At 37.4% G+C, this 16,643-nt stretch overlaps 1 protein-coding gene across 1 annotated transcript; it reads left to right on the top strand.

Annotated features, from left to right (window-relative positions):
* Positions 1–6,567: 6,567 nt before the first annotated feature.
* On the top strand, positions 6,568–15,845 carry LOC124386733. The gene is made up of 8 exons (XM_046850684.1): positions 6,568–6,704; positions 6,759–6,925; positions 11,002–11,325; positions 11,565–11,840; positions 12,444–12,587; positions 13,088–13,126; positions 13,981–14,029; positions 14,117–15,845. Exons 2-8 carry the CDS (start codon positions 6,871–6,873, stop codon positions 14,118–14,120), a joined length of 891 nt encoding a protein of 296 aa, XP_046706640.1. The 5' UTR covers positions 6,568–6,704; positions 6,759–6,870; the 3' UTR covers positions 14,121–15,845.
* Positions 15,846–16,643: the final 798 nt, after the last annotated feature.

The raw sequence follows: 16,643 nt of genomic DNA, 5'->3' as shown, positions 1-16,643 counted from the left end.
TGAATTGTTGGTCAGTTCTCCTTAAATACCCAGATAGAGTAAGCATTATGTAAACATTATTTAGTCATGGAAGTTTGCATTGATTGGTTCTTACAGACCTGTGGGAGGCACCTCGCCTGTATACATCTGTAGTGGGCACGCCTTGTATAGAGTTATGTTTTCTTTAACTTTATTAAAACCTTTTTATTATTTGTTCTATTGCTGTGGGAATGGGACCTGTGTACCAGTCGCGATAAACCTTTGTAAAGAAATGAAACATGAACATTTTCCGTCGTTATTTACATGTGATATGACCTTTCTTACACATAATCATCTGGTGTGCTGTAGAATGTCCTGTGTTGAGGATGTAACAGGAAAAGGAGGGAAGAGGGTCAGACACTTGTCTGCAGATCCACCATTTGTATGGAGATGTGGTGGTCAAGACCAAGGGTAGCTCTCCGGGAGCCTACTGTATTCCAGGAAATGTTCTGGTTCTCGAGGGGGTTGCGGGGTCTTGGTCCCCTGCCGTGAGTCCTGGAGGAAACGTGTTGTGTCATAAAGAGTTCTTTTGATGTCCTTGTTGCTTCGGGCATCTACAGGGCACACACCCTGGCCCAAAACCTGCCCTCTCGGGCATCCATGCTGTGTTCTCAAGGAGGGCAACATGCCAAGAAGCACATTTAGTCCAATAAAATAGTAACAATGTAATATGGATGATTATTACTTTGTTTACATCAAGGTAATTTGGGGGAAGGTAATGTTTGTATTCGTTACGGAATAACTTTCACTCAAAACACACAAAAAATGTAATTCAATAAAAAGTCACAGACAGGCGAAATATTGTCCCTAAACAAAAACTCTGTAGGTGGGGTGATGTTTTGTTATGCATCACCTATCATTTCAAACCTATTATTTCCATCCAGTAGCATTATGGAAAAAATGTAAATGTAGCCAATGAGTGCAGGATTATAACGATATATGGGAGAATTTTATTCCCCACGTGGGCGAGTTCTTAGATTTATTACTCTTTAGAAACTCTTAGTGGCTAAAGAGCACATATCACATGCACTGTGACACCTGACAGGAAGAGAAATGCATCACTCGGCTCTTACAACAAACAGTTGAGGGATTTGTTTGCAAAAATAAAAAAGGGAAGAAAAAGTGGATAGTCAAAAAAAGTTTTTTTTATTGGAGATTGCATGAAATGTTGTCCTGAGTGATGACAGCAACGGTGAGCTCCATGTGGATGGCAAATCTGAGCCTATTTTACATTTGTGAATTACAATACATCTTCCTTTACAGCTTTATATGATATTTGCATTTGTTTTTATAAGAGAAATGCTTGAAAAATGTGTGTGTGTGTGTGTTTGTTGTTGGGCACATTCCTGCCTGTTTGAGAGGCTGGTCATCAGCATACATGCAGTCTGTAGGAATCACCATAACTGTATAACAATAGCTTGCCTCACTACCTGGCCATCAATATGAATGCAGTCTGTATGAATAGCCAGACATGTATAACAATAGTCTGAAAGGCCAACTATTAATAATACAGTGGAACCCGGTTATGTCGATGTCCTAGGGGGTCGCCAAAAAGCATCGAGGTAACCGATGATCGAGATAAACGAAAATCAATATATATTAACGTGCTTGAAATTTCTTTATGTACATGATGTGCGTTAATAAATGAGAATGTGCATGCACGCGTTTTTGGAGGTTTTTTACACAATAGCTTTGCCGCGATTTGTTTGATGAAGGCATGCTATATCATGCTATACATATCACATGCACTGTGACACCTGACAGGAAGAGAAATGCATCACTCGGCTCTTACAACAAACAGTTGAGGGATTTGTTTGCAAAAATAAAAAAGGGAAGAAAAAGTGGATAGTCAAAAAAAGTTTTTTTTATTGGAGATTGCATGAAATATTGTTGTCCTTTTACATTTGTGAATTACAATACATCTTCCTTTACAGCTTTATATGATCTTTCCTTTTGTTTTTATAAGAGAAATGCTTAAAAAATGTGTGTGTGTGTGTTTGTTGTTGGGCACATTCCTGCCTGTTTGAGAGGCTGGTCATCAGCATACATGCAGTCTGTAGGAATCACCATAACTGTATAACAATAGCTTGTCTCACTACCTGGCCATCAATATGAATGCAGTCTGTATGAATAGCCAGACATGTATAACAATAGTCTGAAAGGCCAACTATTAATAATACTGTTGAACCTGGTTATGTCGAGGGTCTAGGCGTTTGCCAAAAACGCTTTGAGGTAACCGATGATCGAGATAAACGAAAATCAATATGGCGGCAGTATATTAACGTGCTTGAAATTTCTTTATGTACATGATGTGCGTCAATAAATGAGAATGTGCATGCACGTGTTTTTGGAGGTTTTTTACACAACAGCGTTGCCGCAATTTGTTTGATGAAGGCATACTATAAGAGTTTTCTTTTTTTTCATGACTATGAAAATTGTAGATTCACACTGAAGGCATCAAAACTATGAATTATCACATGTGGAATTATATATGGAATTATATACATAACAAAAAAGTGTGAAACAACTGAAAAATGTCATATTCTAGGTTCTTCAAAGTAGCCACCTTTTGCTTTGATTACTGCTTTGCACACTCTTGGCATTCTCTTGATGAGCTTCAAGAGGTAGTCACCTGAAATGGTCTTCCAACAGTCTTGAAGGAGTTCCCGAGATGCTTGGCACTTGTTGGCCTTTTGCCTTCACTCTGCGGTCCAGCTCACCCCTAAACCATCTCGATTGGGTTCAGGTCCGGTGACTGTGGAGGCCAGGTCATCTGGCGCAGCACCCCATCACTCTCCTTCTTGGTCAAATAGCCCTTGATGCCTTCAGTGTGACTCTACAATTTTCATAGTCATGAAAATAAAGAAAACTCTTTGAATGAGAAGGTGTGTCCAAACTTGTACTGTACATGTTTGTTTACACCAAAAGGCATATGTGCACCAACTAACAGAAGGGATTTACCAGTATACAATACAAACCACCATCGATTCTCCATAAAACCTTTATTATATTCTCCAACATTGCAAACACAAAGATTACTCACAAAATGCCAAAAAACGTGCAGGGTGTAGTCAGTTTTTACAAAAAGCTAACCAGTGTCAAAATAAAATTGGTGAGTCATTTCACTCTGACACACAGCTCTGAAAAGTATCCTACACTCCTGTGCCTCCTCTTCCAACATATAGCATCTGTAAAGCTTGATTTTTCCGGCACTTCCGCGAGTTCTTCTGCGGCTGCACGGCACTGTGCCTAAAACTCATCATCGGAAATATCCTGAATGACGCAGTGCATCCAGCAGTTTGAGATTGTTTCCATGTTCACGTCATTCCAGGCTGATCTCTAATATAAGACGCACCCTGGGTGAGGGGTACGTATGTATAAGACACGTCTTATATACGCGAAAATAAGGTAGTGAGATGGTGAAGTGGCATCGATAACTAACATTTTCAAAAGCCGGCGATTGGTCACGGGGATCGAGATAACCGACGTTAAGTGGCAAATTTCCCCCCCTTGTGCTCGAGATATTAGGGTTTGGCGACATAAAATAATCGACATAACCGATGAGAAAATGCTAAGACAAAGAGAGAATTTGGCGGTTCCACTTCAAAAACATTGACTTAATAGGGTTGCAGAGTTACCCGAGGACGAGATAAGTGGGTTCCACTGTAATTCAATTCAATTCAATTCAATTCATTTTTATTTGTATAGCACTTTTAACAAGGAATATTATCTCAAAGCAGCTTTACACAGATAATGTGATGATAAAAAATTAATATGCTCTTTATAAGTGTAAGTTTGTCCCTGATGAGCAAGCAACTATGGCAAGGAAAAACTCTCCGAGACGGCTTAAGAAAGAAACCTTTAGAGGAACCAGACTCAAGAGGGAACCCATCCTCATCTGGGTTGCACTGAATGTCTATTTATAGCAGATATACTATGTTGCGGGGTACAGTGATGGTGATCAGAAGAAAACTGTAGTCCTGAGTCAGTGTAGCAGACTGTTGGCATTAACTACAGTCCAAATCCATCCTCAAAGCTCTCCTTCTTACTCCGGAATTTCATGGAACCACCCAGGACGTTGATGAGAAACCGTCCCAAGGTGCACAGAGTGGCCTCCAGTCGAAGAGAACACTATCCAGAGGCAGGCCTGGACGAAGTGGGAAGATCCACAAAGGGAAGAAGGGCAGGAACAGTGGTCACTGGAGCCTCAGGAGCATGTTTAACTTGACAGAGAGAGAGAGAGAGAGAGAGAGAGAGAGCGAAAGAGAGAGGGAGAGGGAGGGAGAGGGAGAAGAGGGTTAACAGGAAGAGAAGGATATGGATTATTATGTGAGTCTTAATGCAGTCTGTATGAATGGCCACCTGAATTTAGCAGGCTTTTCAACAGGGCGAGGGAGAGGAGGACATAGTCTCAGGTAATTGTTTCAGGAATCTCTTTTTCATGATATCTTTATTCAATTTGAAATGCAAATGTGGCTTTAAACCCAGTGGATTGCTCCAGGACTGATTTCATGTATTTTATATATGAAATAAAAAAAAAAAAAACAGATCGATTAAGGAAGTTTTTATTATCTTTTTGAGCAATATTAACTCTGGATTATGATTGCTCAATCCCAAAAGTGTCTTCTTTTCAAAGATATCAAAAGTTTGCATGCAGCATACTGTTGTCAGGAACTGTTAACATTTGAATTTAGGTAGGTCATTTTCAGCTGTGAGACCCAAAAGGTGGGCACCGGGTAACAGGTTAAAATCTGCCTCAATCATAGTATATCTACCTCTCCACATTACAATGTTAAACATACATCCACAGGAGCTAATGCAGTTAATGAGTAATGAGTTTTACTCACAGAGTTGACTGGAACACCTACAGTTGTGTTCAAAATTATTCAACCCCCACTGAAATTGATTGTTTTGGTCGGTTTGACATTGATTATGATCATTCAGTCATCCTGCTTACAATTAAATCAAAGAGGCACGTGTAGGTCAGACAAATATAACATAACATTTATAATGAAATAACCACAAATGTCTTTTCTGAGCTCACATCATTATCAGTTTTATTCAACCCCCAAGTGACATTCAATCTTAGTACTTAGTACAACATCCTTTTACAGTAATAACAGCTTTTAAACGTGAAGCATAGCTTGACACAAGTGTCTTGCAGCGATCTACGGGTATCTTCGCCCATTCATCATGGGCAAAAGCCTCCAGTTCAGTCACATTCTTAGGCTTGCGCACTGCAACTGCTTTCTTTAAGTCCCACCAGAGGTTCTCAATCGGATTTAAGTCTGGTGACTGCGATGGCCACTTCAAAATGTTCCAGCCTTTAATCTGCAACCATGCTCTAGTGGACTTGGAGGTATGCTTGGGATCATTGTCCTGTTGAAAGGTCCAACGCCTTCCAAGCCTCAGGTTTGTGACGGACTGCATCACATTGTCATCCAATATCTCCTGGTACTGAAGAGAATTCATGGTACCTTGCACACGCTGAAGCTTCCCAGTACCTGCAGAAGCAAAACAGCCCCAAAGCATGATTGACCCCCCGCCATGCTTCACAGTAGGCAAGGTGTTCTTTTCTTCATAGGCCTTGTTCTTCCTCCTCCAAACATAGCGTTGATCCATGGGCCCAAACAGTTCTAATTTTGTTTCATCAGTCCACAGAACACTATCCCAAAACTTCTGTGGTTTGTCCACATGACTTTTGGCATACTGCAGTCGACTCTTCTTATTCTTTGGGGACAGCAAGGGGGTGCGCCTGGGAGTTCTGGCATGGAGGCCTTCATTACGCAGGGTGCGCCGTATTGTCTGAGCAGAAACTTCAGTACCCACATCTGACAAATCTTTTCTCAGTTCCTCAGCAGTCACACGGGGACTTTTCTCCACTCTACGCTTCAGGTAGCGCACAGCAGTCGAAGTCAGCATCTTCTTTCTGCCACGACCAGGTAGCGTTTCAACAGTGCCCTTTGCCTTGAATTTGCGAATGATGCTTCCTATGGTGTCTCTTGGTATGTTAAACATCTTTGCAATCTTCTTATAGCCATTGCCCTTCCTGTGAAGAGTAATCACCTGTTCTCTTGTCTTCCTGGACCATTCTCTTGACCTCACCATGTTTGTAACCACACCAGTAAATGTCTAGAAGGAGCTGAGTATCACAGTCATTTTAAAGCTGCCTAATTGGTGCTTATTAGGCTTTATTGCTGCTCACTGATATCCACAGGTGTTTTCAATACCTGATTGAAAACACATCATTGAACCTCTGTTCTTCAGAGTGGCAGTCTTTAAGGGGTTGAATAATTATGTCAATGAAGAATTCACAAAAGAAACATTTACTACTGTATTACAAAACTAATTGATGTCATTTTAGTTGCATATGGTTCTTTAAGAAGTCCTTGTAGGATTTCATTCTGAATACAATTACAAATGTACACTAAATTCCCTAAAACCATTTACAGCATTGGGGGTTGAATAATTTTGAACACAACTGTATAAATCAATGGGTTACTCTTCTAACAAACCTCACAGGAAACGTCATTTCCTGCGCTACTTCCGTATAATAAGCTTTACTATATTTTACCATAACACTTCTGCTTTAATAGGTTTTTAGGTTCTATGTATAATAGGTTTTATGTATAACAGATTTTCAGAATTTAGCATTTTTATTTTATTAAAATAATAGCACATCTTTATTTTTCAAATATGAAACTTATTTTGTTTATCACATCTTGGTAATATTTGAGTTTTTTTTTTTATCACGTCACATTTCGGGGAAACAGGGTGGTAGAAACTAGTTCCTACAGACACACTGTGAGTTTTGGCGTTTTTGAAAACTCTTTTCTTATTACTGAAAAAGCAATGTTTGAGGGTGTGCCCTTTCCGGTTATCTGTTTGGTGGTCTTTCTTCACCAAGGTAAGTGAAACATAATAAATAACATTATTTAGCTACTAACTATGAATGTATAGTGTAATTTTCTTAATGTTTTTAGTTAAGGAGGAAGTGAATAGTGACTGTTGGAAAAAGTAACTCAACAAAATAACTATTCAGTTCTTGTGTGTTTGTTTTTTTTTTATTAAAATGTCATTGATTTAATTATGACTTGATTATCTAATAAATTAATTAAACACAAAAATGAGAATGACAAGAAATCGCTAAATAATAGTTGTAATATTTTAAACCACTTTAAAATGACTATAAAACATAGAAAGACAGAACCATAAAGTCAGCAGTTGTTAGGAAACTGTTGAGAGCTGTACCAGATAAGAAATTGCTACTCCATTTTAGAGCCATGACTATATATAGTAATTGATGCATAGCATTAGTGCAGCGCTGGGCAATTAATGTCTATGGGGGCCACATAAAAAATCTGAACTGTGTTGGAGGGCTGAACCAATGATAACTTAATTCTGCTCAATATTAATTTCCTCCCATTGTAAAAAGCAGTAAATTATATATTTTGATAAGCTGCTACTGCTAATCATAAGTTTAAGAATGCTCTATAAATATTTATTTAAATGTATGAATTGTGGTGTAGGTCAAAGAGTAAAATTATTCTCTAAAACTAATAAACAGTTTAAATCAGTTATAGAGGATCTGTATCTGGATTTGTTGAACTTTATCACTGAGAATATCTGTTCACATACGTAGGTAGATCCAAAGAGGACTAGAATCTTCTGAGCGTGTCTCCTCACGTGTGGAGTAAGAAGTTTACCTTTGCGTGCTCTTCGTCAGATAAGCTCTTATATTTCTCCTCGTGTTTGGTCACGTAGTGGCGATTCAGATTGTAATCCTTTAACACAGCGACTTCTGTACCACAAACTAAGCACACAGCTTTACCTTTGACTTCTGTAAAGAAATATTAAGCAGTCCATGTCTTGTAAAAAAGCGGCATTCAGAATCATCTTTTCTAGCTGGTAGCTGGCTAGCTTTACCTGCGACAGACAGGTACAGACAGATACGCGTGACCATACGTAAATAATGTCATGTTTTTTCAAAAGAAAAGCAACACAGTTGTATTGCATGGACAGCATAAATACTTGTTCATGCGTGTTTATGACTGACATAGCGCGGCCCACATGCGGCCCTTTGGGCATCCCTGTCCGGCCCGAGGTATGTCAGTAAAATGCCATAAAATGCCCAGGTCTGCATTAGTGTGTATAAGACAACTTAAAATGAATGTCAACCTTCATGAGTAACAATCAATATGTTAATGTATTATAACATGCAATTGGTGACATCAAATATATATAGCAACATAGTTGCCAATATTTTTTTTATTAGTTTTACTAATCAATATTTACTTGTTCTCTGCACAATGACAATAAAGTTGAATCTAATCTAGTTTAATATAATCAAATATAGTTATACACTGACCAGGCATTGCATGATTACATTATAACATTATGACTGGTGAAGTGAATAATTCTGATGATCTCCTCATCATGGTACCTGTTAGTGGGTGGGATTTATTAGGCAGCAAGTGAACAGTTTGTCCTCAAAGTTGATGTGTTAGAAGCAGGAAAAATGGGCAAGTGTATGGATTTGAGTGAGTTTGACAAGGTTCAAGGTTCAACAAAGGAACAATGGTGAACCGGCGACAGGGTCATGGGTTGTTGAGGTTCATTGATGCACGTTGGGAGTGAAGGCTGTTCCGTGTGGTCTGATTCAACAAACGAGCTCCTGAAGCTCAAACTGCTGTAGAAGTTAATGCTGTTAATGCTCGATAGTTTAGAACTTTTTTGGCAGCAGAAGAGGGACGAACACAATATTAGGTAGGTGGTCATAATGCTATGCCTGTTTGGATTATAGCATTAGCGTGCCAGCACAGACATCACAGAAGACAGAGCACTGTTTGTTTGCATGACAAATGCACATGCAGCGTTTGCATACAAAAAAGCACTTTGTAGCTCTTCTAGTACAATTTGCACATTGAATGCTATCCCCACATATTATATATAAAAATTTTCTTCAGTTGACCTTAATATTATATCCAATTGACCTCCTTATAGTAAATGCATTTTAAGCAGTTATTTAATAATTAAATAAAGGGGTATATAGTTTTGTTCTTGGCACCTTTTATGTAAGTTACCTTTGCTTACATAAATTTTCATTACAATTATGGATAATGTCAGCTATTCAGCAAATGGTTGATCAGTCAGCCATGACTGGATCTGGAATGTTTATAATTTGTCAAAGGGCTTTGCAAAATTTCCCATTATAGGAAACCTTTTGGAACAGAAAAGTTAATGTTGTGTGTTCTATACAAGGAGGAAAATAAGTATTTGAACACCCTGCTATTTTGCAAGCTGTCCCACTTAGAAATCATGAAGGGGTCTGAAAATGTTATCGTAGGTGCATGTCCACTGTGAGAGACATAATCTAAAAAAAAATATCCAGAAATTACAATGTATGATTTTTAAACTATTTATTTGTATGATACAGATATTTGAACACCTGTCTATCAGCTAGAATTCTGCCCCTCAAAGACCTGTTAGTCTGCCTTTAAAATGTCCACCTCCACTACATTTATTATCCTAAACAGATGCACCTGTTTGAGGTCGTTAGCTGCATAAAGACACCTGTCCACCCCATACAATCAGTAAGAATCCAACTACTAACATGGCCAAGACCAAAGAGCTGTCCAAAGACACTAGAGACAAAATTGTACACCTCCACAAGGCTGGAAAGGGCTACGGGGGGAAATTGGCAAGCAGCTTGGTGAAAAAAGGTCCACTGTTGGAGCAATCATTAGAAAATGGAAGAAGCTAAACATGACTGTCAATCTCCCTCGGACTGGGGCTCCATGCAAGATCTCACCTCGTGAGGTCTCAATGATCCTAAGGAAGGTGATAAATCAGCCCAGAACTACACGGGAGGAGCTGGTCAATGACCTGAAAAGAGCTGGGACCACCGTTTCCAAGGTTACTGTTGGTAATACACTAAGGCGTCATGGTTTGAAATCATGCATGGCACGGAAGGTTCCCCTGCTTAAACCAGCACATGTCCAGGCACGTCTTAAGTTTGCCAATGACCATTTGGATGATCCAGAGGAGTCATGGGAGAAAGTCATGTGGTCAGATGAGACCAAAATACAACATTTGGGTCATAATTCCACTAAACATGTTTGGAGGAAGAAGAATGATGAGTACCATCCCAAGAACACCATCCCTACTGTGAAGCATGGGGTGGTAGCATCATGCTTTGGGGTGTTTTTCTGCACATGGGACAGGCGACTGCACTGTATTAAGGAGAGGATGACCGGGGCCATGTATTGCGAGATTTTGGGAACAACCTCCTTCCCTCAGTTAGAGCATTGAAGATGGGTCGAGGCTGGGTCTTCCAACATGACAATGACCAAGCACACAGCCAGGATAACCAAGGAGTGGCTCTGTAAGAAGCATATCAAGGTTCTGGCGTGGCCTAGCCAGTCTCAGACCTAAACCCAATAGAGAATCTTTGGAGGAGCTCAAACTCCGTGTTTCTCAGCGACAGGCCAGAAACCTGACTGATCTAGAGAAGATCTGTGTGGAGGTGGGCCAAAATCCTCCTGCAGTGTGTGCAAACCTGGTGAAAACTACAGGAAACGTTTGACCTCTGTAATTGCAAACAAAGGCTACTGTACCAAATATTAACATTGACTTTCTCAGGTGTTCAAATACTTATTTGCAGCTGTATCATACAAATAAATAGTTAAAAAATCATATATTGTGATTTCTGGATTTTTTTTTTTTAGATTATATCTCTCTGGACATGCACCTACGATGACAATTTCAGACCCCTCCATGATTTCTAAGTGGGAGAACTTGCAAAATAGCAGGGTGTTCAAATACTTATTTTCCTCACTGTAACTATAAACAGTTAAAATGTTATGCATACATTTTATTATGCCATAGATTTAATTTAGAAAGTCAGTGGATATCTTTTAAAATCTTTTAATTTTGAAAGATTTTGTTTAGTTTTTTTTATGTTTCTCATTTTGTTCCTCTCAGGAATCAGGGGTGAGGATGTAAGGACCGTTACAGGCTACCTCGGCGAGTCAGTTGACTTGCGGGCGGATGCTGATCCCTCATGGAATCTTAATGAAATTAGTTGGTCTATCTATGAGAACGACACATCTATTGCAATTTCACAAAGCAACAAAAAGAATGTTGACCGTTTTTACTTATTCACTGGACGCCTTGAGCTGAACACAACTTCAGGAGATTTAACAATTAAAAACTTATCATTCATTCATGCTTTAAAATACACAGTAGAACTGATAGGCAAAGGACCCAGTCAAAGGAGGACCAGATATTTTGACCTTTCTGTTCAGGGTAAGAAATTAATTGTACTCTACATTAAATACATGATTTAATATTATATGATATTCATCCATTTACACAAAAAAAGAAATTACATTTACAGATCTTTTATTTCTTAAAATATAGAATTTTAATTTTAAACCAGTGATAGGTTTTAAGTTTTGGAAACATATCAGGGACATTAGCTATTAAAGATTCAAATATTATTTATTGGGATTTCATTATAATTAGCAATTTTGTTGTAATTTCAGTACGACTCATTAAACCAAGCATACGTCTACGCCACAGTATTCTGGATTCAGGATACTGTGTGATCTCGCTTGGCTGTGTTTCAACGAACAATACAGTTTCTCTGTCTTGGGAATCCAAGCCTGGCTTCAATGAGCCCTTCTGGAGTGGCCAGCAGGGACAGGCTGGAGAATCAGTGTTGTGGACAGCTTTCACACCCAACCGAGTAGTAACTTTCACCTGCATTGCTGTTGGTGGCAGTCAAAGAGAATTAAGAGAAAAGAATGTAACATGTCAAGGTATGATTTATTTTGTTTATGAAAAAAGATTGTGAACATCAAAATGATTTCAATCATAATCAATATTTAAAAATGTCTAAATATGATAAATTGCATGCATTTACTATTGCTTTTTAGCGGTCTTAAACCAATTATTTTTTATAATAGCTGTGAGACTTTAAGCATTGTCAGAGGCAGTGACTAAATCTTTGCAAGTGATGAGAATTAAAATCTGGGATTTCAAAAACACACATAATAAAAAGCTTTGCAATGTCAGGCAAAAATACAGTGAGCAGATACATTGCAAAAAAAGTGTTATATAAGATAAGGTAAAAAATATGTGAGATTAGCAAGATGGCAACAGAGATTTTAAAAGAGTTTGTGTGTTTGGTCTTGGTAGCAGTGGCAGCCATTTCTGTAGGCACTGACACTTGTTGGTAGTTTGTTGTGGCCATCTTTTTAGGATATGATGTGTTTTGACTTCTTTATTATTACAGAAATGTTACAATAAGGATGCTGTTTTTTGTAAAGTCCTGAATAACCCTTAAGATACTAAGAGATTTAAGCACTATTGTTTTAGAATCGGTGTATGTAAACTTTTTCATATGTGTCTTACTTTTTTAGAGCCAGAACCTCAAGGAAATAACACTCAGCCTGGACCCACTGTATTAATATGTGAAAGATTAAGAATCGGAATCTGTTTTACTTTTTTACTATTTATTGTTATTGGATTCAATGTTGCACTGGTGATAATATATAAAAACCAGGGTGAGTTATTTACATTTTCATGCTTTGAAGTGGTTTAAAATATAGAAGAGTATAGTAAGACCAGACTGATTGAGTTAATATGTTGTCTTTTTCCTGCAATTGCGCTAGCAAATTAATAAAATAAAAAAAAAAAATTATATATAATATATATATTATAGACCAAAAGGAAAAAATGTGTTAATATAAGTCAAATGTGGCAAACATTAATTCTCAATACTGGTCTATTTGGATAGTGACTTTGCACTAATTAAATAATTTAATTTACTAATGTAGTTACATATATGTAACTAGAAAAATATTTTTTATATGGCCAATGAAATGTTTTTCTGTTTTAAATGGCATCTTTTATAGAGGATAAATTATACCTTATAAACTATTGTATATAATTTATAGTCTCTAAATAAAAATTTTACTTGTCAGAAATTAAAAATTTTACATTTATAATCCTTTGAGGATTGCATTGCATTGTGGTTGATTAATGTTGTTCTTTATCAAAAAAGGTGGAGGGAATGAACCAGATGACAGCACCCCAGCTCAAGGTCAGTAGAGAAAAAGAGAACTCCATCCAGAGGTGGGGTGTCGGAAAGAATCAGGCAGCTCTGAAGAGAGAAAAGGAACACTGGTTGCTGGTACCTCAGGCACATGTTTAATGAGAGAGAGAGAGAAAAAGCAAGAAGGGTGACAGGGGGATAGAAATAAGGATAGTTAAGCATTCTCATTGTTTCTTAAATGTTTTAAGACACGTAAGTGTGATCAGGGTGTAAGTAGGGACTCTGGCATGACAAGCTATGGCAGAAAAACTAAAAGGGAGAGACAAAAGGTAACAGAGACATGAGGGATAGATCCCTCATGTCTGTGTTACCTTTTGTAATAATAATGGATAAGAGATGTCCCAACACACCACTGCCAAACAAACCTGAGTGGATGAGTAAGAGTAGGGGGATGACAGCATCCACATTTCAAATTTCACCAAAACTAAACAAAACGCTTGACTAAATAAATGTTTTCAGCCTAGACTTGAACACAGAGACTGTGTCTGAATTCCAAACAGTAATTGGAAGGTTGTTTCATAATTTTATGGCTTTGTAAGTGAAAGCTCTGCCCACTGCTGTAGTCAATCTTATTTGAAGTAGTAACAAATACCCTGCATTGTTTTTTTTTATTTAAGTAGGTGTAGGGGACCATAATGTAACAAATGTTTGCCCGCTACTGTGGCATGAGACCATTTTACGCTTTATACATCAGTAGGAATATTTTGTAATATGGCAAGGACTTCTTCTGTTGCATTCTGTGCTAACTGTGCTTACTTATGGACTTAATAGTACACCCAGACTTCCATTTTAGTACTTTTATTCTTTTTTATTTATTTTGCTTTTTTTTTTACTTCCTTTAGAAAATGTTCAACTGGATGCTTCTGCTTCTCTCACCAATACAAATTCCTTGTAAGTGCAAACATACTTTGCAATAAAGCTCTTTTTGATTCTGATTCTTCTGATTCTGGTATAACTAATGTTAGCAATATTTCTAAGGTGAAAAATGGGATGCTGGTAATGGTTTTCACGTGACCCTCTAAGGAAAGAGTCAATAATCACGCTGGAGTCTTTGACTGCTGTACACATGGAGATGGAATACATACATGTATGCTACATCTGAAAGTTTACTTCTAGCTGCATGTGGTACTAGAAAAACTATGAGATTATGATCATGGTGATAAAAGCTACAGTAAGAACAAGCTACACAAGTAAGGAGACACAACCCTGATAACATGCAGGTAATTTACCAGTTTGACCAGTGCTGCCTCTGTGCCATGGTGAGGCCTAAATCCTGACTGATAGATTTCATAAATGTTGTTCTCTGTAGTTGAGTGTAACTGTTGTGTTACAACCCTTTCAAGAATCTTGGAGATAAAGGGGAGGTTTGATATTGGCCTACAGTTGGACAGCTAAAGGAGAGCAGGAAGTCATGCTATTGTATATGCAGTTAACATTGTCTTGCTCAAATATGCAATGTTTTTTGAACTGAGCACTGATAACAAAGCCAGATGGTCCCTCTCCGCTTTAGCCAGGAGTATGTGGTGTCCATGGTTTCTAAAAAGAAAGGTAAATTTCGATTCGTCTTCACCTCAGTACATTTTAAATTAACTTTGCCTCCTTTACATGATAGAATTTAACCTGTATTTGTGGCTGACATAGAAAACTGTGTTCACAGACAATGATTTCTGGAGGTGATAATGAGCCCACACAATAAATTGCATTACAGAAGCATGACTGTTTTAAATGCTGTGCCTCCTGATCACAGGAGGATCACAGGCATACAGTATTGATTTTCTGTCTTGTCCATTGTGCAGAGATTTCTACAAATTCTTTGAAATTTTGGATGATATTATGTTCTATAAATGATGTAATATTGAATTTATTGGCATTTTATGTTGAAAAATATTATTCTGAAACTTTTTCAGAATTTGTAAACAGTCTTTCTCAGATTCGTGAAGCTCTGCATATCTTTACTCCTGAGAGACCCTACTTCTCTAAAATACACTTTTTATACCCAATCATCTTATTATGCAGTTGTTAATTAACCTCATTAGTTGCAAATGTTTCTCCTACTGTTTAATTTTATTTTCTAGACTTTTTTGCTCTGTCCCAACAAAAGATGCTTAAAAGTTATTTTTGTCAAAATATTTTGTGTATTCGGAATTGTTATTTCTAATATATTATGATGAAGTAGGATATTTATGAGGAGTTATTATTATTATTATTAATATTTGTTAGAACATTTTTTGTAGTTTTGCTCAATTGGCATTGAACTGTGTCTAATCTATTGGATTCCCCCTGACTGGAAAACAACAATGGTAGGTAACATGGTCTCTTTGTCAAACGTTTGTCTTTTGGGTTACATTGCATGTCATTCAGCCCATGTTGTGCTGTCCATTTGTATCCAGTTCTTGTTTGTTTTGTTTCAAGTAAATAAAATGTTTATACTAACAGAAAACAATTAGCAAGCCAGTCAGCATCTGCTATCAACTAAGAGGACCTCATACAGAGGAACAGCTTGATGTAAGAACAACAGGAAAAGGTGGCTGACCATGATAAAACCATCTTCCATGTCTTTACTTTGCCATTGCTCCATCTCAATTCTTTGCTTTGGGTGCCACATTAAGAAAGTTTTCTGTCAAGAAAAATCCAATGGACATTACGAAATATAGTGTCACGTCTATGGTCCAACGTGTCAATTACTGTATTGTACAGTATACTGTGTTGAGACATTCTATTCTTTTTTTCTTAATTTATTTATTTTTTGTTTGTTTATATTCAATAAAAATGTATTTTTTTGTAAGTCTCCTGGTCCCTTTTTTGTGAAAAATATTTAATCGGTGTGTCTTGTTTTTTTGTTTCCTAGGTAGCCAATGCAGGGTAGTTTTTTCCTAAGAAATAACATTGCTTGTTGAATTTGGCCCATTACTACCACCCATTAGGCTATTAACCTTTATGCAAAAATGTTATAAAGCACGTAAAAATGATATGTGAATTAAATTTATTAAAAAAATTAGTTCCAGGAACAAACTGGATCAGATCTGAGACTTCAGTGGGTGTTAGAGATTGGTGATATCTTTACTTTACTTTTTTAAATCTTGAATACTTTTTTAAGTAGATTTTTCTGGTATCAGTACTTTACTTCACTATTTATTTTTCAGACAACTTTTTACTTTCACTCATACATTTTTTAAACAATTTATCTGAACGTTTTACTCCTTACATTTTCAAAACAGCCTCGCTATTTAAATCTATAAATTTGGTGAAATTTCAATATTTCTTTTCCTTATTGCATGCCATTTTCAGACCATCAACTTTTATGTCATTTCGTGGCTTTTTTTTAACCTACCACTGTTGTATTGTTTCCTGGCGCTCACACACCACAGACAAAGACTAGTTTATGAAGCAAACTATAAGCACAGCAGAAGGCAACAAGAAGTCTGGGATGAGACAGAGGGAGTCAACTATGTAAACATGACTGAGAACAGAGACATTCCAGATCACATGACCATCATCCTCTTTT

This window comes from Silurus meridionalis, chromosome 6, assembly GCF_014805685.1.
Source record: "Silurus meridionalis isolate SWU-2019-XX chromosome 6, ASM1480568v1, whole genome shotgun sequence".
Taxonomy (NCBI): domain Eukaryota; kingdom Metazoa; phylum Chordata; class Actinopteri; order Siluriformes; family Siluridae; genus Silurus; species Silurus meridionalis.
The sequence above is the reverse complement of the archived record's forward strand: the minus strand, read 5'-3'. Positions and strand labels throughout refer to the sequence as shown.